The 27869-nt window shown below is 38.9% G+C and overlaps 1 protein-coding gene across 1 annotated transcript; it reads right to left on the reverse strand.

The window, feature by feature from the left end:
• Positions 1-2105: 2105 nt before the first annotated feature.
• Positions 2106-27869, reverse strand: LOC112455111. The gene is made up of 7 exons (XM_025016818.1): positions 26159-27869; positions 10977-11672; positions 8890-9061; positions 5874-5935; positions 5097-5229; positions 4837-4939; positions 2106-4708 (listed from the first exon to the last, which is right to left on the reverse strand). Exons 1-7 carry the CDS (start codon positions 26334-26336, stop codon positions 4610-4612), a joined length of 1443 nt encoding a protein of 480 aa, XP_024872586.1. The 5' UTR covers positions 26337-27869; the 3' UTR covers positions 2106-4609.

Genomic DNA, 27869 nt, shown 5'->3' on the forward strand with positions numbered 1-27869 from the left:
CATAATTACAGTGTAAAAATCGACGAGAAGTATAATTTGGAATAAGGAGAATAAGGAAAGTATATCATAATTTATTTTGTCATATATTAAAGTCGAGCTGTAAAGTTTCGAAACGGGAAGTTTGTACTCGAATCCGTTGAAACTGTTGAATTCTAATAATTAATTAGCAATTTTGAGTGATAAAGTAATTTTGACCGACGAATATATTTTGTTCGGCTAGAAGAAACCGCGTGACATCGTTTAATAGCGTTATTTTACACGTCTAAAATTACAATTAACTCAACATGATATAATTTAAATAATACTATTTACCTCAACTATATCGTAAGAGATAATTATCGATGGTGCGGTGGAAACGGCATTTGTATCATTGTTTTTGGATGCTATTTTGGTGTCGTTATTTTATAATATCTGTGTGATCTTCGCGCGGAATACAATACGCGACGCTACCTGATGTAATAAAATTTCATCACTGGTACATTAATTAGCTACCCTCTCAAAGCTGGTTTTAGCATAGTGCTTCGTTTATCATTTCTGTCGACGACAATTTACAAAATACAAATCGTAATAAGGCTCTCGTTTTGACCGGCCTGGATTCGGCCGAGTCGGGAAAAAGCGTTAGATTAGTAGAAAATACTAGTTAACCATCGGGTGACATGAAAGAGACAAGGATTTCAAATTCGTCAATATCATAGAGTATTTTTAATTACAATGTCACAAACTAATGTTCTTCCAACAATAAATTGTTCAACGACAAAACAATTATGAGACATATTCATCGACAAACCTGTAACGTATCAGAATTTAGCAATCGACAATATATTATATAATTTTTAACGGAAAGTGTATTTCAAAGTACATCATATTTGCTATAAATATATCAAATATTGTAATTACTTAATTTTGATCGTTATTTCTTTTGTTTCTTTTTATTATAAAACATCGTTTTCTTTTAATGAAATTCCTAGAATATTTGAGAAATTTTTTGCTGTTAACCATGATAGTTTAATTAGCAAAAAAAATCGTTACTCTTGAATACAGATGTAAAATTTCTAATACAAATGTTTCTTAGATTTATATCGCCGAGATTTTTAACTCTAAGATCATCGAGAGTACATCTATTTTATGCGTAACAAAATGTTTTTTAATATAATGAAACATACATCCAGCTCTTTTTAAAAGAAACTCAAGATTATTTCTTACATATATACAGATATACAAATGAAACAAATTACACATGTCTAATTTGTGTTTATGGAACAATTAATATCGTCGTGTTCGATTTGGAAACAGAAGAAAACATAACATGGTGCAAAATATAGGGCAGTCAATTTTACTGTTTAGCTATACATGTATGCGTACAATGGAGGTACCAGTTTCAAGATATTGACGTATTACAGCGAATGTTTTACTGACAAAGTTCTTTAGAAATAGCATCAAACGCACGAAATTAGAAGCAAATGCTATTTTTTTTCCCTCTCGTGTCATCCGATGGTTCCGCTTTAAATACGCATTCTGGATTTGGATGTTGACACAGTGCACACAATCACACATTCTATTCTCAGCACTCGTTTCGATACTGTGTATTTCATACATTCCTTTTCACAAACAGGTCCTTATTAAATAGTTCTATTGAAATAATAAGAATAATTTCTAATAGTAAACAAATAGTCATAATTACATTAGTTAATAATACTAATAATAATAACAACAATATACATCATTATTATTATATAGTATATTATATATATGTATATGTATATATATATATATATATATATATATATATATATATATATATAGTAATAATAAATTAGGAACCACGTACAATATGAAATATGGGAAATTAAATTAGAATACATTTTGTTAATGAGGACTATTTATAAATAATAAAAATACCATTTGTATTCGCTTTTATAAATGTTTAGGCCACGCTTTCGTTTCTTACTTTAAGCTTTTTCTCTCTCTTTCTCTTTGTAGTAAGCAGAAACCTTGAGTAGTTTGTATAGAGAAAGCAGTTTGTTGTCATAATTATCATTATTAAATGTGTCTCAAAGCGACGAGCGACGGGTGGGTGATTAATGTGAAAAAGATGAAACAAGATGTTTGGAAGTTTTTCTTTTTTTTTACTCGAGAGTATCTACAAATATACAAATTACTATTGAATCATCGTTCAATATCTTCAGTACCTTTTCTGTCACCCCATCAGGTATGTTCTTTTAACGAATTATATAATTATAAAAATATGCATTTCGGTTTTTCTTTTGAAGCGCAGTGCATCGTAGTACGATGAGGTATCAGGCTGATGGAACGTAGTACAGCGTAATACGACGTGGCGCGACGAAAACGTTGCTTTTATTTTAATAATTAATATAGTTTACGATTCGGGATTTTCTTTAACATAAAATAACTTACTATTTACAAGAAGCTGAGACAAAGTGACAAGGAGGCTCAGCTTTCTACGCGATGAGATATTTCCAAATATACACATCAATTCCACTCTATTGCATTGTTAACAAAACACTTTTAAGGCTACATGAATCAAGGAAAGTTGGAAAGGTTCGAATAGAAAAGTGAAATGTGAGAAAAATGATAAATCTGGTTGCAATTGTGTATGTAATTGGAGACCAAGCCTTTCATCTAAATAAATAAATAACGAAACAAGAGAGAACGATGCGCATGATCAATATATAATTTAATATTAGACGATATAGCAGTTTCCTTGAGTTTGCCAAATAATTTAACAATGCCGGCATGTTTACTCCTTTATTTTACGTATGAGACGAATGCTAATGAGAAACGATAATTAATCGGAATTAATATCTAAAATGATATACGCGTATATCATTCGGTATTCATTTAATTGTTCTGGAATCGAGATATAAATAGGACGAAAAAGTGCTAGAAATTCTTTGAATTTCATATTTAACTTTCTTCCGTGTAAACAGACGAGGTAAATTATGTAGTTGCAGTTTTTCTATCACGAGGTTAGCAAATTATAACCCTGCGCTTACAAAGTCATTGAATTTACCGTCTTCTACTTTATTTGTTGCTCTACTTTATAATAATAGCTAACGGCGCTTTAAATTCCCCTTTTTATTTTTACCGCTTACAGATGTGGAAATGAAAATTGATTCACTATAAGTACGTCATTTTTGTGTGCCTAAGATTTGGTAAACGATATTTCGCGTTACAGGAGCAAAACGTCTTGAGAAAATATTTGTCAATATGTAACAGTACAACGCCGGATGGCGATCTGACGTCAATAGACTTTCTAACTGATTAGTAATAAATAGCATCTCTATTTTTAGCGGCAAAATGTACTTCATATGTGCTTAGGGAACTATTGCTTTCTGGTAAGACATCGGATTTAATCTAGATTTAAATCTTAGATACTTCTACATAAGACACATATGTTCATTAACCCTTTGATACTAATGGTACGTTCAATCGCATTCGCGAACATTCTTTGGAAGAGCCCGGTGAAAGTACAATGCAAGTTGCTGTTAATCTACTAGCGATGTATTAGACCTCTGCGACACAAGAACATATGAAATATCTCACAGAATGCATTTATGTTTATCATCGTCATATATATCCGGAGATATATCAGATTAATGTCTTTCACGAATAACAAACGGAGTTAGGATCGAGCGTGAGTATCATACGTACCAAGGATCAAAGGACAATTACCTTGTCTACTATCAGCGCTTTACAGCTATTAATTTTCGTGTTTTACAAGAAGATTTCGTCACTAGCGTGTATCAGCGTCCTGCGCTCATAACACGGTTAGCAAATTGAACGACGCTCGTCGCGAATTTTTAGTGAGAGAAATAGACGGGCGATTTTCTCGTTCTCTATCTCCCTTTCCTATTTGATCTCTCTTGATCAGGTGTACCACAACTATTTGCTTTCTTACAAACGAGAGCAGAAAGGCACTACTTTTGCAACTGATGCGTGTATTATTTTTTTTCTTTCTCTTTCTCTTCGTTGATAGTGAGTGATGACAATAAGACGCGATACTATACAAACGTTTGCTATAAAAACAACATTCAATGGTCGCGAATCTGTCACCTTCACAGAAGAATCTACGGAAATGTTTCGTCTTCGAACGTCACATTATTCGTGCAAAGTCCCTTTTCGTTTTTAGACTTGGATGAAAAATTTATTCTTCGCAAATCGTTCATCGGGATGTTCGTTCGTAGAAGGAATACATGATAATCGACGAGCGTCAAACGTTCGATCAAACGGAGGACACGAGTGCGACAATACGGGAATGTCTCGACATAACGATATAATAATCGAAGAAAGCCCGGCATCGTCGTGCCGGTGCGTGCCATGAGCTCAGAGAAATTATTAACGTGCTTGATTTACGTGCTCGATTTTTTTTTCAGCACCGTGTTAAGATGGTTCATCACTCGCTGAATCAAACAATTGGTATATTCCCAACAAGTTCGCTAATAAAGGCTACTAAAGGCCGCTGCTGTCTCAAACTACCTTCAGCTAATCGAGCAGTTCACTCGACGATCATTCGTACATCTCGAGTATGTCGCCGATAACGAATCATCGCGGCAAAACGTTGTATACAGACGACGCGTCACGTAATTCGCTATTGGCTCGAGTGCTTGCTCTCGCTGATGGATGCCATCCTCGTCGACTCCGTTTCTGGACAATATCTGTTGGGCATTCTCGTCTGCTCTATCGTCGCCTAAGAGGAGATATATTTCGGATGATGTATTATTATTACTGTGATCGTTGCAAATTATCTGCATTTCGTTATTTATACGGCGTTAATATATTGATAGTGCCTCGATAGAGACTCGAGCTTTATCTTACCGAGCTGTTAGTATTCTTGGCCATGAAGATAAGAGAGCGATTGCTGAACGGCCTTAGCTCCAGATCTCGGCCAGGACCATCCACCGTGTCGACGCAGTTATTGCTGCAACGAGAAGAAAAAAGCCGAATGTAATATTTGCTGGGAGTCCGTAAAGAATCCGTATCAATAAGGTCGCGAATTCCATCCGAGAAGTCAAAGCTGCGACCGAGTTCCTTGCTACAAATGAAATAATGATAATGGATAATGAACAATTAATTACCTCGACCGTAATTCCTTCTGTTTCCGCTTACAATGGATGTAAGCTGTTATACAAATGATAACGACGAGGAATACTGCTATTGTAGCACCACCGGCGATGCTGGCTGTCTCCAACATTACTCGTTGCCGTGAGGCTGTCAAGGAAAAGGATGATATTTTTATTTCTCATTTTATTAAATAATGTATTTTCTTAAATAATATTCGGACGAAGGATAAAATATTCCAATAACTTTGATAATGCGATTCAATAATCGCTCTTAACACTACCTACGTTATTTGCATGGTTTTTCAACAAAATTATTCGTATGGAGTGTACTTTATATTTAAACGTTATATCTCAATTTTCATTCTTCTCTTGGATAATTTACAATTAAATAAAGGTTGATAATATTCCATATATCTTCTAGATAAAGATAAGAGCTAAAATTATCTTTAATTGTGAAACATTTTGTGCAGCATTTGATCAATAAAAAAGTTTTATACTGTAATTTTGTAAATTTCTAAAGCTAGGATGTTATCTTGCACCTATACGAGTAAAGTTAACTGTTTTTGGAAAAAAAAATGTAGAGCATGAGTTTTTAGTTTTGGAATTATAAACATTGTTAAATGTATAAAAGATGTAAGAGGAAAGTGTAATTTCCTCTGGAAATGTCTATCATTAATGAAATATATTCTTTACTGTCATTTACATTTCAGTACTGGAATATTTTCGGAAACTATCCCCGTATCGCATCGCCAAAGTTATTCAAAGAATCAAGAACAGTAAGAGTCTACTTACGTAAATAGGAACCATCCAAATCTTTAAACTCGCATCTTTGCCCGATATATCCATTGGCGCATCTGCGAAGCAAAATATCATAACTTCATTAATTGATATTATCGAATCATCACAAATACGTGATTCATATACGTTTCCTTTTTCTTTCATAATTCGAATAACGGAAAAATATGAAGCATGCTCTTTAAACTCCAACTGTTTAAACTCCAAATACCGGTAATCAGATAAATGTATTTATATCGAAAGCCAATTAATAAATACTTAATTGAACTTATTTATAAGCGAGAGTTAAAACAATCGTTAGTTGATCAAGTAGATTGGTTTACCGAGTGCGTTGATTATGTGATATAATCAATTTTAAATAATACTCAGATAATCTGAGCCTCGCCAGTACAATTAATTGAACAAGATTGAAAAGAAAACACGAACATTTACGTTTACGAGTTTTGAATAAATAAATATAGCCTATCCCTTTTTAGTTTCTAATACTCTTCATTTTGTAATAAATATTTTCTGTAGAATTTTTATTTTATATTATTTTTTATTTTATTATAAAATAATGAACAAAATAATAAAAGTATATTAAATTATAATACGTAAGTTTGATTTCATTTTATATAGTAAACATTTCCAATAAATGGCCTGAAACTTTTGACCGGCAGTGTGTTGATGCTCGATCGCACGCAACATTATTCGATGTATTATCCCCTTCGTTTTTTTCACAAAGATGGCATTGATCGATTAATCCTCCATTCACGTTTTGAAATTTACTTTAAGATTATCGATTGACGATCGACATCCTTCCGATATATCTCCTTACCGCTCAACTCGATCGCAATTTCACGCGTTACTGCTCGTAAAAAGAAAATAAAAAACTCATTTATAGCTTGATCTTATTTAAGATTTTAAAAGGGTCTTTTAAAAGAATTAAAAAACTTTCGTTCAAAGCCTGAAAAATAAGCAATTTTTAGGATTTTTTTCTCATAAATGAAAAAACCCTAGAAACTTGTAGTTTTACATACGCATTTGTTACTATTTCATAATTTTTCTCTCTATCACGTTTTGTATAAAAAGTAACTCTAAATATTTATTAAAATGTAAGGTGCAATGTGCGACCGTTTCGAATTGTTTACCCTCGATGGTTGCCGGTTCTAATTGAATAAAAATAAAGAAAAAAATTAAAATTTATTTTAATCAGTGGGCTTGTCTCTATATCCCATCTCAATCGTTCATAAAAAGCTAAGCAAAAAAGATAATGGCATGTTAAAGAAAAAATTAAATTTTTTACCAAATCTTTTTACTTTAATTATTATAAAAAATAAAAATATTAATAATATTTCTATAATTTATGTAGGAGATATAAAGATACATATATATATATATATATATATATATATATAGAATATCTTTGTATAAAATTTGAAGTTAATCGGTTTATTAGTTTTTGACATATCATGGCAACCATCGAGGACAAATATTTCGAAACGATCGCGCCTTATAGTTTAATAAATATTAATTATTTTCATATAAAAATAATAATAAAACAGTAACAAATACGCATGCAAAACTACAAGTTTCTAGATTTTTTCGTTTATAAGAAAAAAATTTCAAAAAATTGCCTATTTTTCAGGTAATTTTAAGCGAACATCCCCCTTAATACAATCTCAAGACGGGTCACTTGATTGGCTGGATGAAATCTTAAGACCGCCCATGACCAAACTTGAGACGATTTTGAATAAGATCGGACCACGAGTACCGCCCTTAAGTTCTGTTTCTCAGTTTCGTCGTGAAACCACGCAAATATAACTATATGTATATTATCCCTTAAATGCCACACCTCTCAAGAATCTCGTAAATGACACATGGGGTCTGAAAGACCCCAGCATGAAAAATGTTTCCCTACTCATTGATTTTTTGATATTTAGTTATGAAAATGTTGTTCAAGGCTTAGAAAAGAGAATAAAATGCTTATATTGTTAAAATTTTAATTTCAACATAGTATAAAAAATTAAGTAAACTGAGTACTGCTAAGTGTACAACCGGGTAGGTCAATCACTCAACTATCATCAATGGGAGCATGAGCTCCATTTTTGGGGGGAACATTTGAAAATATATCATTCTAAAGGGTCTGGGGTCCGCTGGACCCCGGGTGGCATTTAAGGGTTAAAAATGTAGGCAATCAATCGTTTGCAGTTTACAGGCTCTTTTTATTACTACTAGACCGCATTTGATAAAATTTGTTATGCGGTATTTAAAAATTCACGAGAAAATATGACTGTTAGATTAATTGAAATCGGACGCGACAAGCGCGAGATGAGAGACGGACTTCGGTTCAAGCGGCAGATCGCGGTCGACAAAGCAAACACCGTGGGAAATAGTACGGTTGAGTGAGCACGATGTGCTGCTCCGCACTCCTCGCGATGCTATCCCGATGTTAATCCGATTACTCGATACACTTTTTTTCCAATCGCGATATTTAAATTCAACCTCGCTGCAACCTCCAGCATTAATTTTGCAAATGCATCGAATCGCCATCGAACGATAGTTACCGTATTCGTGAAAAAAAAGCAAAAAAAAGAGGAAAAAAAAAGAGAAATCGTCGATACAGATCGAGTCGAAAGAAGCGTTGGTAGCGAGTTTGAGAAAAATGTCAGTCAAATACGAGCCGACAGGAATTTCAACGTACGTGCCGAGGTCGCGTAGTCACAGATTAACGGCTAAACGACGCGAGTGGTGCCGTCTCTCCCTCGGTGGCTCTTTCGCCCGGAACCGCCGCGATTGTTCGTGGTCGCGTCGCACAGTGAGGCGCCCGATGGAGACCGGGGTCACAATACTCCCGTACGTGCTCTCGCACAAATGTCAGGACACTTTCAAAGATTTCGATTGTCACGCCGTAGTCTGCGGAATTTTTTTTTTTGCCGCAGGAAAATCCGCGGAATGGAATTTTCATGGCGAATTTATTGCCGGCCGACGTTTGTTGGGTGGGCGCATAGTTTCGAGATGGAGCCGTACTCACAGACAGTTGTACAGGAGGGAGTCGACGATTTTTACGGTGAAACACGTGGCGCCGTTCAAGCAATACCACTCTGCGTAATCCGGCGGACACGCGTACATGTGGAATGTGATATTCGGCCGATCCGTCGGCGTCGGCGGCCTAGGTTTCGGCGTTGAACGCGACGAGCAGGCATCTGTTGATAAAACACAAAAGTCATTAGGTCCTCTTACATTTACATTGCATGGCGATTACATCGTGTACAACGCTTTTTTCTTTCGCGCAAACGTTTTATCAGAAAATATTTCAAGTTTAACAATTTCAAATTTGCCCACTTCAATAGTATTGTACATATTACACACAGTTTACTTCTTTCATTACTATTATTATTACTAGAGACTATATAATAAAGTGTATCATTTCGCATTCCATACAGATAATCAGTTGTATCGAAGATAATTAACGACTGACGAGTGTTCCATTATTGAGAGCGGGCGAATAACCGGATAAACTACTGAAGGTGCTTCAGAGGAATTTTGTCGGTTTTTCCAGGTTCGTTGAACACAATGGACAGGGGCCGTGCTCTTCCTCGCTCTTTTACACACACCCTCGCTTTTTTTCCAAACATCTACGCACGCGGCTTCGGTGGCGGTGGCCACCCTAGCGAAAAGGCGAGATGAAGCGAGGTGCGGCGAAGTGAGGAGAGGAGATGCGAGGTGAAGCGAGGTGTGGCAAGGTGAGATGAGGAGAGGACAGGAGGAGAGGATAGATGAAGAGAGGTGAGGTAAGGTAAGGTAAGGTAAGCTGAGGTGAGGTAAGGTAAGCTGAGTTGAGTTGAGGTGAGGTGAGGTGAGGTGAGGTGAGGTGAGGCGAGGCGAGGCGAGATGAGGCGAGTCGAGTCGAGTCGAGTCGAGGCAAGTCCAGGCGAGGTGAGGTGTGGTGAGGTGAGGTGAGGCGAGGCGGGGGAGGACGGAGGGGGATGAGAGCGCGTGCATCTCGCAGGCGCGAGACTGTACACAAAGCTGCAAAGTACAGCTAAGGCGGTGATGGTTGCATCTGTCCCGCGCGTGGCTGCTGTCCGTCACCTGTTGTAATTTTACAATCTGCCGTTTCCACACCCCGACAACGCTTCACGCTCCGTACGCTCCAGTTTATCGAGCAGGCGCGGCGTTTTATCTTTTCCTTACGAGAAACTCGCGTGCAATCTCTCTCTCTCTCTCTCTCTCTCTCTCTCGCCCCTCTTCCTCTCTTACCGTTTTGACTTTACTCATGGTAAACATTTTACAGTTAAAAATCATCTTTGAGTTTTACGATTAAAAATTACATCTCGTCACATCATCGTTATTCGGTTGGCGATTCAGATTTCATTGTACCAGTCGCTTCGTCTTTACGGTATACCGAGAGATAAATACGCGAGTGCAGATGTGTGCGGGGAAGATAAGCGTGTTTGACAGGCATACGCTAAAGTTGGCGGAGCGCCTTTGTAATTGCAGCGCGACGCGAGAGGCGTGAGGAACAGGGAAACGGATAACGATACTCCAACGTCGATTATCTCGACGGTTTTACGTCGGGACCAGGTGCAACGTGACGCGCGAGTACTATTACATTACACACATTTGCTCGTATCGTCTGGTATAAGTCGCGCATAAAATGAGCGCTTTGTCGCGAGGGCGAAGGCGCTTCGCTCGGCACGGAAATATTCCTGTACGGCAGCACTTTTGTCTGCCTTGTTCACAAAAAAAAGAGAGAGAGAAAAAAGGAGAGAAAAACGACAGATTGTAAGATTGTGGCGCAACGAGCGTAACAAGTGGCGAAGAACGTAACACGGGCGACTGATTCACCGTGTAATGCGAAACGATAATTTATCCTCTTTAAGTACACGTTATTTCCGTGGGCGTTTCTCCTTCTTCTCTTGTTCCCGATAATATGGACGACCGCCAAATTGCAACGTGGCTTATAAATGCAAATAAGGGGTATAAACGCAATTTTAAAGATATTCTGTTAAAATGTAGCTCATTCCTCTAATTGTAAGCCGCGTCGCGTCTGTCTATATATACACGAACACGAGGTGCGCGAATACGAGTCCGAGTATAATGCGTGCCAATACCAACCTGCTATACCGAAGAGAGTGTAGGAAAGAAGTAGTATAGTCGTGAGGTAAGGCGGAATTTTGCATCCTCTCGCCATGGCAGTGACGACAGAGGGGTTAGCGACGGCGGTGGTCGCGTTAGGCGAGGAGGTTCGTGCGAGAGGATGGACGGTCGTCGTCTCGGTTCGATGGACCTCGACTTCGGCATCGACGTCGCCGCTGCTTCCGGGAGACCGCCGATCGTAGAACCGATGAAGGCGAGGATGGAGACGTTCGAGACACATCTTATCGTCCTCCTCCTTCTCTTCTTCTTCGTCGTCGTCGTCGTCGTCATTCTCGTCATTCTCATCGTTCTCGTCGTTCTCGTCTCTCTCGTCATCGCCGCCATCGTCGTCGCCGTTATCGTTGCCGTCGCCGTCGCTGCCCCCGTCGCCGATGTCCCTTCGATGGTGGTATCGTTGACGCGACGACGAATGACGATGACTACGATAACGGAGATGGCAGAGGTAAGGCGGCGTATGACGGTGGCCGGCGACGCCGTCGTTGTCGTCGTCGCAGGGGACTTTGCTCCTCGCCACCGACGAGCTAATCTCCTCGATTGATGATACCCCGCCCGCCTCGCGGCATCCTCTATGGTTGACCTCTCCTTCTTGCGTTTCCTCGGCAGCGCGAGCGACACCACCTGGGCCCGAACTCCGGCGCACGTGCCGCCGCTTCCCTGAAACCAGATACCCGTCCCGGGCGGCCGTTTATAATGTGTTTTATCTCGGGTGAAGACTTCGGGATCTAGCGAGCCCCACCAGGCCTCACCGGGCCCACCAGGCCGATGACAGGCAGGATGGGACGGCTGTTGGGCCGCGTGAGGACTGTTGGATTCGCTTTACAATGTGGAGTACGCTCTTTTCGATTCGATCGCTCGCTGTCGCCTTTAACCGTTTCGCACGGATTCTTTTTTGAGAAAAAAAAAATTATGCGCGCGAGAGAGAAAAAGAGAAAATATGAGTAAGCGAATGAGTGAAGACGCGCCACGATCTTATGCTTCTGTCAAGCGTTATTATATATACCTATAATCATTAGAAAGAAAAGAAAAGAAAAAAAAATTCAATGGAAATAATGCCTTTTCAAACCCAAGAAATAAAATAATCATTCCTCTAAGTTTTTAGAACCGAGTATAACTCTGGAATTCCACATGGTTTCTTACGTCACAATTTTTTTCGAATTAAAATCGTGAAGATAACTATTTTAATGTACTTAATGTATTGAAAAAGTTTTATTCCGTTCAAAGGTCAATATTTTCAATCGTTTAAAAGGAATTTGAGTCGAGATAAGGATTTTAGAAAGAACAAAAGTGTCGCGATCAAATATTGGGTTTATCGTGGTAAAGTTGCAAATTAAACGATTGAAAATCCACCAAGAGACACGATCGTATCACGCGCGGCAACAGCAAGACAGACCGAGTATCTATACGCGAGCCGCTTAATTGAGCCGATATATGCTTATCGGATCTCAATAATAGCTGGATGAATTAAATTTATAACGGGGCTCAACGATTGTTTAGAATCTTATATTGTATGAAAAGCATCTTCAGTTTTGCTCTTCGTTTAGAGATATTGTCTGAATTTGTAAGAATATATGTAAGAATATGTAAGAAACGTCGTCCATGCGACGTCCTTCTGCAAATTCTGATGTAAGAGTTAGCGATCAAGCCTCGCATACTTGTAATTGATATGCATAAGTTTTCGCAGAGGATATGATAAGAGTGTACGAGATCGTCACACGTTGAAAATTGAATAACACGTGTCACGCTTGTAGTATACACACATATACATACACCTATATACATGTAAATATACATCTGATACATAAATAGTGAAAGCATTGATGACGTGTGTTGAATCAATTTTGTATAACAATCAGTGATGCTTTAAGTTCGCGGTAAATTTTAGAGTTTATAAAGAGCGTATTTCCCAATTTAAATATCATATTTTCCTATACTTACATTTCAACATATTTTCAATACAGTGGAGAAAATGACAATCTTTCTCTTTTTCTATTCGTGTCAGGTCATATCAATTAATATAATAACTTTGTTTTTTTTAGTAAGTTCTGTGATTTTCCATTTTTATAAACAATTTAATCAAAGCAAAAAAAAAAAAAGAAATTTTAAATATATTTGAAATATAAATACGCCAAGTTAATGTTTTATAGATCTGATCGATCGATTCTACTGCAAAAAAGAAACCTCTAGGCTATTTCATCTCTCAATTTGATGCATAACGAATTAGAATGAAAAGATAACATAATGCATGGATAACAATAAAAACGCGTAATTTTTCTTGTACGAGTTTCAACATATTTACTTGGATACGATATAGCCCAGATAATACGCGATAAATATCAATGCGGTATTTACAGAAGATACGATTAGCGGACAAGCAAGATAGTGTTGGTTCGAAAAATTTCGATCAGAAAATGAGCCTCGAAAAACGAATCGACTCCAAGAAGTTCATCATTGACCAGTGATGAGTCGTGAATTTTAGTGGAATCCGACACACGTCAAACTATGCGAGATATCGCAGAAAAACTAGGCGTGCATTACTCAACCGTTTCCCGTCACCTGCAAGCCGTTGAGAAAGTGAAAAAAAAGTTGCATAAATGGATCCCCCATGAATTAACGGAAAGAAATATAGCATGCCAATTGGATGTTTGCAGCTCTCTTCTCGCACAAAAGGGATTCTTTTCTTTTTTTGTGGATTGTAATACGTGATGAAAAGTCGATTCTATACGACAATCGTCGACCCGCTTAATGGCTTGCTGACAAAACACCGAAACGCATGCCGAAGCGAACTCTTCATCAAGAAAGATTACTGAAAGGTGACCGTTGGTGGCCTGCGGCCGGCGTTATTCACTATTTTTTCCTCAAATGGGGCGAAACCAATAAAAGAATACAGAGATATATCGTGCGGAACATCAGCAAACGCAATGAAAAATTATATACGAGACGACCTACACCGCAGTCAATACACATGGCGTTGTACTACTTTGTGACAACGCTCGATCGCACGTCGTAAAAACAGTCATAATATTGACCAATTATAATATGAAACTTCTTTACTTCAGTCAAAAGCGTCTTTAGGGACAATTGATCGTTTCCAGAAATGCAGATTAATGAGGATATAAGCGCATTTGTATTACGTCAGGGAAACCGTATTGCGTTTTATTGGCTTATCTCAATTAATGAAATGTTGTAAACAAAGTTACAATTTAAAATTTTACTTAAAAAAATCACATTAGGTATACGTGCAATAATCTAATAGTATTTATTCAGAGTATAGTATTGACAATGATCATTGAGAATTATTAATTTCGACTCTACTCAGATTCTGCCCAATCAGTGCACAAATGCTGACTTATTAATTAAATGAACACTGTCGAATATTTTACAAATGCGTATCTTGATTTTTATACTGCTGTATATTAGCAATTAAATAAGATATGATATACGCATATTGTATCTGACATCGCATGCAGAGATGTAATATAAAAATAAATATAAATAAACATATTTTTCACAGAAACAATGTGCGCATACCAAACTTCATTATATATACACACAAAAAAAACATGTATAAATACATTAGTATTAGACTTGAAAAACAATTATAGCTAATGATATTTACACAATGGCCTTGTCCCAATAAACACATTGCCGTGAACACGGTAAGTAAATAGATCCGATTTACTTCTTTTGTCCTGAAAAAAGGTTGTAAAAGGTGCAAGTATATATTCCGCTAACTTATCCGAGAATTACAATTAAGTAAGGTAAGAAGTCAAGCAATCGGATCTAAGTACCGTCGGCGACGCACCTTTTCTCGAATCTTATCGCACGTACGTGTTTCCATCGTGATTCATCACGGTTTAATTTACGGACGATACGGACTGCGTAAGTAATAGGTGGTACCGTTGTATCTTTGTCATCGCGGGAGAAAACTATTGAAGTAATTTTTCTAAGTAGGTATCGCACACAACACGCGACGTGTGCCTATTCACGACACGCACGAGCGCGAAATCCTACGTCAAAGAGTATGACGTCAATCGCCGTTCAAATATTCAATCGCGACTAGTCACTCTTGTTACCGACACTTTTCACGTACCTTTCAAGGTTCGATAGCAGATCGAAAGCAGTCAGGAGATCGTCCCGGCATCGAGTACATTATAGATGAATTAATGCGCGAGAGATATCCGGTATGCAGTTGCGAATGCACCTTACCTTACCTCACATTACCGCGATATCTCGTTATCTCCGAGCCTTTGCTCCGTGATGCGGAGCAATTTCTCATGTCGAATGAAACGAGGGAAAAGGACGTATTTACACGTAACGTTACGTTTTCCTCGCGAAGCGTACACGAAGCTCAACTTCGGAGGAAATAGACGATGTCAACGGGGAGGGAGGGAGAAAGAGACCGAGATAAAAACGTACTTTGCCCTAACTAGTAGTGGACTTTAAGTACGACCCACGTTCCTTCTAATAATTGGCCATTTCCCTGCCGGTCGTGTCGCCTCTCGAGCTCAAGTTTCTCCTCGTTTCGACCGACTGGTGAAATAATTCTTAACGCGAATCGCGAATCGCCTTGAATTTAGGTTATTTTCTAATTGCATGCTTTTCAGCGTAACGTCCGCTCACGCAGACTCGCGCGCGCTTCAGCTACGAGCGGCGAATATTATTTTAATGGATAAAACGTGCGATTTTATTTTGGTGCATATTTCCATCTCGAAAAAATTCATCTCAATTAAAAAATTTAGAATTCAAAATACCAAATTCCATAATAAGCTCAATTATGTGAGCAAAAGAATTAATCGAATGTATACTGAAAATTGTTTCAAATTATGGACTCTGACAATATAGTAGTAATCGACAAGGAAATTCAAGATTAGATTTAACGTAAGCAAGTGAGGATTAACCATCAAACATTTATAATCCTTTGCTTCTTGATATCCGTTTCTTTTGCTCGAATTCTATACAGGTGCTCATTCTAAAAATCGAAACCGACTAATCGAGATCGATTACTTCGCAGATACAGCATATGAAATATTATTTCTTATAAATATTACTCGAATCCTAGAAAATAAAACTTGATTATTGGATTTGAAGGACATTTCTGATTTTTAAGTACATATTGAACTTGATCTTATCCCTAATCGTGGTGAAACTGTTCAACTATTTGAAAACGCGTTCTGTTGTATCACGCGTGTCGCGTGTTATATCGTACATCATCGGACAACGATCCTCAAGATCCTTAAAGACAGTATATATGCGCGAGAAATCTTGGGTGTGCCTAGAGTCACGTGTCTTTTGAAAGCTGCAGCTACCGATGGATGAAGGAAGAAAGACGGGACAGAGGGGGGAAGCGGAAATTTTCCGGATAGAGAAGGGTCCCGAATAGCAGTGAGACCGGTCCGGCACCAGCTGCGACTCGTCCAAACACGGAAATTTATAAGTTCCGAGAGATATGTCGACGAAGAAACAAGAACGCTCCCGTTTACCCAACGCTTAGCTAGTGGGAGCTTCAGCTACTCTGGTCAAGCTCCAAACTTTGAACTAAGCACTCGAACAGATACTCGAGACTCATCGTGTCCCGTGATAAAATTTACGCACAATGGCGAAGTCCTTAATATCGCAGTTTTCGAAGTACGAGGCAGAAAACGCGCAGCCGGTTTCTGCCAGGTGGCTGACGGATCTACGTTTAACGATATCATCGCGACAGAAATCGTCGGATTGGAAGTGATCCGTAATTGCCATTCGGTTATTATCGCTTTTCACGCTACGTTAATCCGTATCTCGATCGATCATCGTCCGCCCGCGAGCCGGAAGAAAACTGTTTACGAACATTCGTCGCCTCCGTGATTTCCGCGTTTTTTTTTTACAAATACACGTTTGCTGGAAATCTAAAAAGGAAAAAAAAGGATACGAGAAAGGTCATACTCTCCCTCTCGAGGATCCTTCAACTCTTTCTCTCTCTTTTCTCCTTTCTCAATGAGGGATAGTAATCGAAACGCGTATCGAGAGGAGTGGAAGGATCGTGCTGATCGATGATATAGATAAAAAAGCAACGCGCTCTCGATAATATAATGCCGGACTAGAGCAGGACGTATCTTTTCCACTCGATAGGAGGCTCGGGGGCACTCATAGGCGGGGCCATGTGTCTAAAGAAGACGGGATCGCACATGTCCACCTCGTCCACCTCGGGTATTCATGTCGGTATTCATGGCGAGCAGCTGCCGAATGCACTTCAACGCCATTACCTGCTTTTTCGCAACGCTCGCATCGCGGAGGCGATTATGGGCCCCGACCGGCCCTGGCACGCGCCCGCTTCTACCACCTCTTTTTTTTTACGTATACCGCCAGTAATATCGTTTTGCAATCGTGTCGCACGATCAATTAGCTCTCCGCAATATTGTTCGCGATCTTCGATCGAAATTGTAATGGCCGCGACGTAGAACGGGCGAGTGGAACGCGCAATTTCCTTTTGCGAGGCGAGCACACGTGTGTCGTATGTCTGTAAAAACGTGATTGTGTAGCTGATTGGGAAAGTCGTTTTCCTTCTAGAATTCCATATGTTTGGAAAGTATCAAATCGGAATAAAATATCAAATGCTCGGAATATTTAAAAATAAAAATTAAGCGAGCCAACAGGAGAGGGAAATACACGAAACTGTAAAACGTATACTTTTTAGTTTTAACGTATTACATGCTGCGATATCATTTTTCATGCACGTTTATCGTAGTAAAATGATATGAATGGCGAAAAAATGGTAATCGGGAGCAAGATTGACGGAATCGCTGAAAATGCATGAGCGATACGTCACTCACGTTGGCGCGATTGTGTCGAAGCCGGTTACTGCGTGATAATTACTTCCGGATTTCACTATATTCTCACGCAAATGTTTCTGCCCGCCGCGTACGGTATTAAATCCGAAAGCTGGAAACATGCCATTCAATAAACCGAATAAAGTTTTCTGCGGATGTGGAAGTGGATCTCAATGTATGTACGCATCGACCTTCCTCCCCCCTCTCAGCCCTAAACTTAAAAAGAGAGGAGGGAGAAAAGAGAGAAAGAGAAGAGGGAAGAGGAACAAGGGGAGAAAGGGAAAGGAATGAGGAGAGGAAGTTCCTCAAAACTATCGGATGACAAACTCTTTGGTCAATTTAAAATTAACTTTTTCTTAACAAAAATGTCCGAGTTGAATTTTTTGCGAATTAAATTTCGAGAAATGACTGGATGACGAAACATTTTTCAGTTAATTTCAGGTCAAATGCGCGAATGCCTGTGCGTGCGTGCGTGTACATAATAATAAAAAATATTCTATGTTTAATACAATCGCTGGAGTTATATCGTTAAACAACTTTAACTTGTTTGTTCATAGTCCGCTGCAAAATTTTAATTTGACGAGCTATCGATTTATCGGCGTAAACTCGCGGAATAGAAAACCGAATGGTAAAATCGATCTTCCAAATCGGCTTTTATATGGCAACGATATGTGCGAGGCGAATGATTTCGGAGCGTTACCGCGTTTATCATAAAATTTCCTTCGTATTTCTTTTATTTTCCGTCAATGTAACGTATAATATACAAGAAGGCGGATTTGGAGCAGTCGACTTAACGCGGTGGGCTACGCAAGCTGAGTATCGTTGGCAGCCGGCACATGGTCCGCATCATGCTTTTCGAAGCCGCAGATGGTTCCTCCTGTGCGCGATTATAGTTTTTTTTTGTCGTGCATGCCGCGCCCGTACAGGCGGTAAAACACGTGTACCTTCTCGATCATTTTTTCATCACAAAATTGATCGGTTTACCTAAAATGTCCGTCCGCGTATGCGACAGCGTCGCTATCCTATCATTTACGTGCTACAAAATATAACGCGGCACGCGCCACGCGCCACTTGCTACATCGCGATTCATAATTCGTATAATCGTAACTTTATTTACTATCAATATCGGTTATTTCAAAAAGTTCAGTAAAAGCTGAATACATATTTATTTTTAAACGATACGTAAATTATGACATTATAAATATCAGTTTAATTATCAATGATAACAATATTTGCTTAACGATCAAATTTCCCACGCACATTTTAATACAGTTGATCGTCAAAATTCAACTGATCGAACCACCGGCGACTTCAAAGCGTTAATAATAATAACTCTCGACTGGCAAAAACATTCTTTTCTAAGTATTTCAACAATCATCACAAAGCGGACGGTAATTGTTTCGGTCGAGAGAAAGAAAAGAATCACGAGGACCAAAACTGATAAATGGCAGCAGAGAGAGAATGAGACTTCGGTCGGTTTGCTACAATAACGATAGCCAGCTGTGCTATGGGCGAAAGTAAGATATTCCGGTGTGATGTAGGTAACTTGTCCATGCTTTCCATTTCAGCTATTTTTCACAATACAAACGATGCAAATGACGGCGACCGCACAGTCTCATAAAACAATCAAATTTCCAATTTCGCGTTCAAGTTTGTTTGCCGGAATTCCTGTGCTTTTAGAAATGTCAATTTCTCTCGTCGCTCGTCGTCAGATTTTACCGTCATAAACTCGCCACCTTGTTCCTACTTTTTCAAAAAAGTTTAATGAAGAAAATGTTAATAACTTTGCTTGTAGTAGTTTGTAATAGCAATAATCTTGTATCTTTGTATTTCTAGCCATAAAAGAATGTAATATTTTGAAGAAATAATCGCGCCTGACTATGAAGTACAGAAAATCTCTGATACGTTTCAGAATCATGTGTGATTGTAATTATTTTTCCTTGGGTAAAGTGAATTCTAGGTATCTTAAAAGTTGCTCAAATTTCATCCTTCATAAATTGTCTAAAATACCGTAATTTTTAAACGGTGCGATTACGAATAAAAATTTTATTCATCATAAATAAATTACCTACAAAATTGTTGCTAAATAAATACAAACAACATATTACAGACTTCTATTTTGAAAACTTTATTAAAAGTGAGATAACGAGTTTATATAAAAACATCAAATTTTTTAAGATATTCTGTCTTTACTGAAAACAAAGTTACTTTATTTCGAATTTAAATACCCTGAATAAAATAACAAAAAGTATTTTAACTATATAGATTTCATGCTTTTATATTAATATGTTATAAATCAGCAATCTGAACATGTCTTAAAATTATTTAAAATTACTTAATAACTGTAACACACATTTGTATAAAAAACAAGAAACAAGAGTTGCTTACCAATAAATCAAATTAGACTTATCGTTGAACGGGGGAAAAAAAAAACCGAAAAATTATGATGGAAAGATTTTGGTTAAGTGCATACCTGCTACTATAGATATTACTGCGGTACAATCAGCCTGAAATAATTGGACGGTAGAAAGATTAAAGAGAGAACTCCCTAAGAACTCGATTCTCTGCGGACCAAGCAAAAATGTAAACGGTGTCCTGTGCTATCTCTCCAAAAATTTCGCAATTCTCCGTATCAAATTTCAAGTAGTATTCAACATAGTTCCTTCAAATATAATTCAAAGTCGGAAATTCTTCAATCTTTTGATAAAAATCTTGAATATCTCAAAATTCTACAAACCAAGATTTTTATCTATCCATTTACAAAATAGAGAATAAATTAAAATAATAATATAAAAATATTAAAAAAGGGCAAATATTTTAAAGAATTTAAAAATGTCTTTTATTTCTAAACGATCAAGACTTTCAACATTTTCCAAATTTCCCAGATCTTTTAATGTAATGTTCGAAATATTTCACCGTAATGTAAAGTTGCAGATTTTACCGTGATATGCTTTTATATCAGTATATAGTATATTAAACAGTTAAATGTTCAATATACTGTATCGATTATATATATTTGAAATTTTTTTAAGTGAACAAACATGCCTTCTTATATTATTTCTGCCAGTTTCGCGGCTCTTTATGTGCAAAATTCCATCGTATCGCCATCGAGTTACACAGATTACTATGTCTTTTTACGATTATTAAATTATCTGAACAAAAAGATAAAATAATAGTCAACTTTATATTTTATTTATCTTTTCGTTCGGATAGTTATTGCAATCTTTTGCAATAAGTACAACGTAATTAATATTATGAGAACACATCTTTAATATTTAATTACTGCAGTTATAATGTAAAGTCAACGTAAAAATCCTCATCGATTTTAAAAACTCGGCAGGTTGCTTCGATATGCAGATAAATAAATCAATAAAAGATCCGCATACGTACTGTTAAATCGATCTTTCCGAAGCATCGCGTGACCGGCCTTGATTTCATCAAGTTCTCATCGCTCAAAGCCTGTTTTTTAGAGCTGCGCCTACGCGTTTATATGCATAGCTCCCCTCCCGTCCCTCCCCAATGCAAAAGCCGTATTACCTACAAGTAACAGTGTAATCGACAATCGAGAAATCGTGATCCGACGCGAGCGAGACATATCGTGCTACGTTTTTCCGACTGTTCGAAACTGCATTGGTGTCGCGGCCTATAAAAGCAGCGATGAAAATATGTTTATAAAAATCGTGACACATAAGATTGTATATAAGATAAATACGTAGATATATATTATTTCTACATTTTTCTTAACGTTAAACAAATATTAAATATATTTGCAAACTTATCTGATTGTTTTTAAAAACCTAATACATCGATCAACGATATGTTAATTAGAATCATTCGGTATCGTTGCCTCATTCTGACGAAATATTACACTTTTTTCCTTATGAATGGCAGTGGGTAGAAAATATAGATCGCAATTCGACTACTTCATTCCGTTTCCGTCAGCCAGCCGGATTAATTGAGTAGTACTGTCGGATATAGATATTTGCTTCATAGGCAGCGCATAACGAGCCGCTTGATGTGTAAAGACGCCAATGGGGAAGGCGGATGGGCACACAGGAGGGTGCCGGTGCAGTTTGGGATAATATGACAAAGATCGGGAGGCACGAGACGATAGAGGGCGAGAGTATGGACAGACATAGAAAAGCCAGGTGTTTCGTGTGGCATAGGACGAGACCACCCCCTGCCTGCCCTCTTTACTCCCTCCTTAAGGGGCCAACCGTTCGGCTTGGGTCGGCACGACTCGCGCGTCTCCTTTTCCTGGTCTATCCATAAATTCCGCTAAGCGCTTTTACGATATTTCATCCTATCCAAATTTTCCTATTTATCGATCACATTTCTACTTGCTTACGCGCACAGCACAAACACATAATAGATATCAATCGAGAGTGAGTTAAAATAAATAATGATGCATTGCAAACAATACGCGACCGAATTTATTTTCGTGTCACTACGTACATAGTATGTAAGAAAATATTAGATATTGATAAGAATTTTTTTTCGCTTTGCAAACCTCATATCGCAAGTATTTATCGAAAATCTTGATCTGGCGAAACGGAACGACGTATGCAATTTATGCGTACTCCAGCATTGGCTTATTCATCTATTCCATGCATTACCGATATGTAAAAATAAAATTAGTTTTTAGTTTTAAAAGAAAAAATGTATAAATATAAAATTAAACTGAAGAATTATTTGTTTGTAAAAAAACCGATATAAGCGCAGATGTCCGTGCAATAAAATATTTACATTGTATACTTTTCTGTATGTATGAAAGAGTGGAAGGAGAGAACGATCACATTCATAGATAGGATATTCGCGTGATACTAGTTTCGATTTTTGCCAAGGCCCTCGTTAGCCGAATCATTAACTGAATGAAATTATAAATAAAACTGTAACTATAAATTTTGCTATATGCAATCCAGCACAAAACTCCAATAGTCAGTGAATACTGAATAATATCATTTAACACTAAATTAAAAATATAATCCATATCCCAAAAAATATAAAGATTTAGTATATAAAAATAATATTTATAAACACTGAATAAAATATGATTCTTTATTACTATGTATTCTTTATAATATATTTTAACGGCAAGATTAGCTCGATAGGGACGGGAGAAATATATTTCACGCTAGCACGCATGGACGATAGTTTGAAATTTGCGTGGAGATGTCTAGAGCAATCCTCGATAGCATGTAGCACGTGAATTATTACACGCGTATTTAATGCTGGCTTTAATTTATATCAAAATATTACGCGACGAATTACATAAAAAGAAACTTGTAGAGGTAAAAAGAAACCGATTATTCAAACCTGTGTGCGTTTTAGACTGTAATAAGTAGAATAGAAGAGAACGTGTTTCCGATCTTTTTAATAAGAGAGACGTATGTACTATATTTATAAGCTAACATAAAATTAAAATAAGAATTAAAGATGTAATTGAAAAAAAATTACGACGAGCGATTAATTCCTAGAGGCAAAATATGAAAACTGTCAAACGTTTGAATAACTGGACTCGCGCCAAATATCGATTCTCAATAAAATCGAGATGGTGGGTGTGTGATGATACGGAAGCCCGAAAAATGTTGGAATTTTTTAGCAGTTGAGTATGGGGAACCATAGCCCGGGGTGACCGTGCTGGAGAATTCACGCGATAATGTGAAAGTGAAAATAAAGAAGGGTTTAGAAATTAATTTTTACATTTTACAATCCATTTGAAATCGAAACGCAGCCAACAACGAAAAATTGTATGACGTTGCAACTTTCTATCACGGAGAAAAAGAATTTGTAGAAAAATCGTATTATTCGATTTTGCGACAATGTAAAATGTTACAAATTATTAGCGCAATTTTTTCTCTACGATCTTAATACTGGTTCTATAAATTTTCAAGTAGTTTGGTTGATCTTGAATCTATTTGAATTATAGTTAAATACAAAAATAGATGGGCGAAATCATTATAGAATTATCAATAAATCGTTATAAATATTACGCAATTTTGTTTTAGTGCTCTTTACCGTATTTTATAGTCAATTCTCGCAAGTGTGTGTGCGTGCGTGCGTATGTGCGTAAGCGGATTTTCAGCAATTTGAACTCTACTCGGCTTTATATTCGGACATCTATTTAAATTTGTCAAATAGCATGCAATATAAAACTTTTATTTCAATATATGTAATACATAATACTATATATGATATAAGATTATGTAAACAGTTTGATCCGTATCAATTCGCTCATAGAAAACATTTTGTTATTCATTTTTCTAATTTTTAATGCACATATATATTTTTAGAAATGTACGAGAAAATATCGCACATTTTTTTCTGTCGATGAAAGAAACCTTTCAAAATCCTCTTCAAACCCGATATTTCAAGGAAGTCAAACTTTCCAAAGGATTACATCAGAAAATCCTTTTTTTTTCTAATTTTGTAATACGACTATGCACACAAGTGTCCCCAAATGCATGATACAATCCGATTTCAGATGCAAAGTTGTTTTTCTATATATTATTCCTTACATTAGAAATATTTTACATCCAATAGTTTCTGACGAATGAAACGTTCTTTTTATGTAGTCTTTAGAATTTATACTCGGCAAACTTTAAAAGTCATTTTTCTTGAAACAGTTTTATATATATATATATATATATATATATATAAATGTATTTTAAAATTTAAACTCACTTTTTTTACGTAGAATCATTCCCTTTGGATTAAACTGTGAATTCTGAAACATTCTCACACACTCTCTTTCTCTGTCTATCCGGTATCGGTCTGTCGGCATTTGTCTGTCTGCTGCCATGTACGTGTAATATACGAACGTGCATTGATATATACGTACATATGTGCGTGCCTACGTTTCTCTCTTTCTCTTTCTCTTTCTCTCTCTCTCTCTCTCTCTCTCTCTCTCTCTCTCTCTCTCTGCGTTAATTTACTTAATCAAAAATCACAAAATACAGATACTTGATATAATTTTTTTTAAGTTCTTGTTACACTTCGGACATTTAATGAAATTCAGGATGCATCGGTCATCATCACACTTTTTTATACTCGAATCGGACCATTTACATATATAAAAAAAAAGCGACGGCTGGCGCCTTGTACCGCGAATATCCGAGGAAGTAAAGAGAAGGTAGAAGAAAAAAAAGATCGTTAGACGTATGGGAACACTGTGTCTCGCACAAACTCTACAGTGTCGTCGTCTACGGTTCTGCCTTTTTTATTCTGTCTACTCCGCGCTGCTCGCTACATACATTTCCATTTAACACCGCGCGGTAGATCGTACAGCTCTCGCGTACCGATACCTTCAAATTTCGAAGATTATAATAACCAGAAAATAAAACCCTTCGCTTCGCTAATAATAACTAACAAAAACGATTGTTCAATTCGACTCAACTGGCCACATTTATTGAATCGTAATTCACGGAGCGAGGATTACGATTCAGTAAATGTGGCCAGTTGGATCGAATTAAACCATCATTTTTTATTATATAATAACGTTTTTTTTTTTTTAGACAACCTCTACGAGCTATCGTTGACGAGACGGTTAAAAACGTTGACGTTTTTATAAACGATAAAAATACATCGATGCGATCTTGAAACGCTTTTCTTTCTACTTTTGTGCAACACGTGACATAATATTACATGTTCCCCAAGACAAGACGAGACGGTCTTTCTGTTCCCACTTCCAGACGAAGGTGTCGTCTGAGGAATTTTTATACGCGCCTCTTAAATGCACGGCTCTTTATCGTTGCGAAAGATATTTGGTCCTTTTTAACGTTAACGAAGCACGTACGTGCTTTAGAAGTTTATATATAATCGAATAACGATCGGGAGAAACGCATTATTTGATTATATTTGAACTTCTAAAGCCAAATATCGTTCGTAACGAATAAAGAGCCGTGCAATTCAGAGGCGCGTATAGAAAATCGCATAAAAATCGCAGACAAATTCCTCCGACACCTCCGTCTGGGAACAGAAAGACCGTCTCGTCTGGTCGGGGGGAAGGGGGGGAGGTGGAGGGACCCCAGAGTGGAAACGTTCGTGCGAACTGTCGCGACACGCGACTATGCGACTTCGCGCCGACTAAATTCACGAGCGCGCTAGCGAGCGCGAGCGCGGATGCAGATGTATGACTCGCGTATATATATATATTAGTTGCTTTCCGTTTACATCAAAACTCAGATAATTCTCACTTGTGATGTCATTCTGTCTTTATTATTCATTAATTGCCAAAAAGGATAGAACGACGTCATTCTCACAAGTGAGAATTATCCGAGTTTTCATGTAAATGGAAAGCACTTATTACAACACGCGTGTAACCACGAGCGCACTAACCTGAAAGTCTGTCGACGAGACGAGACATGCCGGTGACGGTGAGGGGTACGTGGTGGACCGCCGCCGTCGATTCAGCGACCGAAATCCCATCGGCGATCGGCATTTGTATTTTTCCAGCGTTTCTCCGCGGATCCTCGCACCACTCTTTCCTCGATCTCTTCTCTTCCCTCTCCGTCATGCCGTCCTCGTCCCTCGAGCGTGCACAAATCAGATGGAAACGGGCGTGCACATCGAAGCGAGATGGAGCGCCCTGGTCTGCTCTGCTGCCGCACACTGCACAGCAGAGGAATGGAGAGGGAGGGGGGAACGTGAGTTCAGCCTAACCTAATCTGTCTTTTCTCTCTCTCTCTCTCTTTCTCCTTCTCTCGTAGCTGTCTCTTCCTCCTCCTCCTTCCGTTCCGCCACCTTCTCCACTTCTGTCTTTCCCGCAGAGATACGAGACACGGGAAAAATTTTCGCGACCGATCACCTCAGTCCACGGTGCACGCGGGGCCCTCCATTATCTGGGAATTTCCTCTTTTCCTTTTTTCCTCGGGTTCCGGATTCGGTGGCCCCCCTCGGAAGGCACGTACGGCGGGGCCGGTCGCGCGTCTCCCCGTCGCGGAGCGCGTAATCTCCTCCTGGGGCCTGGAGCCGCGCACACGTACGCGGAATGTAACGCGTGTGTCGCCGCGGTGAAAACTCCGCTGGGCGAACAGGCGGAACGCGGGGCGGTCGCCGTTCGCGTCGCGAAGGCAGGAGCGAGAGAGGCGCGCCGCGGGCCCGACGACGACTGGTTGGACGGAGACGGAGCTCGCTCGCTCGCGCGCGCCAAGCGACACGGGACGGGACGGGACGGGACGGGACGGGGCCGTCTGTCTGGCTGGACTCTTTCACACTCCGCACCAGGCCACTTCACGCACGTTGACGTACGTCGACGACGGCACGCGCGCTCGCTCGTCCCATCGCGCGTTCCAGATACGCCCGCGCACGACGGGTTCGCGCGAACGCGAAAAGAAATCGCGAGCGCCGAGTGTGCTTTGACACTGTTACTTCCGAATGGCGCCCGCCTGCCTCGTAACCCTGTTCTTTTTTCCCTCTCTCTCTCTCTTTCTCTGTCTTTCACTCGCTTTCCCCGCGTCGCGCCGATACGTACGATCAATTCGGATTCACTTGTATTCCTTCGACAGTCGCGTTCTCTGTCTCTCTCTCGTTCTTCCTTCACGTGTATCGCTCTCGCGTTCTAAGCGTTTCCTGGAACTCGAACGGGCATGTGTATATCTCTCGTTTAAAGTGCAGGACGCGACGCATCCGCGTCCGAGAACGGGGAACTCGGCGCGCTCTCCCCCTTTCCCTCGTCGTTGGGCCGCAGCGACGCACTATCGCGGTATTAAACGAGTACGGTGTTGTAACGCCGTCGTTGTTATCGTCTCGGTCGCAGTCGCGATCGCCGTAGCCGCGCTTGTCCCAGGTACGCTCGTTGTCGACGACGTTACCGAATGTGTCATCGTGGTTGTAGGCTGTGGTAGGCTGTTATGTGTCTCGCGCGCGCGATCCCGACGTCGTTCCTCTCTCGCCTGGGCCCCGAACGGGCCCCCTCGTGGATATATACGATCGCACGACAGTCCGACCGCGCCACACTGTCAAACGCGAAACCGCTACCGGGACTACCGACTACGGAAAGAACAGCCGAGCGACGAGCGACGACTGTCGAGAGTGTCGAGGCCACTGT

This window comes from Temnothorax curvispinosus, unplaced genomic scaffold (genome assembly GCF_003070985.1).
Source record: "Temnothorax curvispinosus isolate PA1 unplaced genomic scaffold, ASM307098v1 QBEX01005835.1, whole genome shotgun sequence".
NCBI classification, from domain to species: Eukaryota; Metazoa; Arthropoda; class Insecta; order Hymenoptera; family Formicidae; genus Temnothorax; species Temnothorax curvispinosus.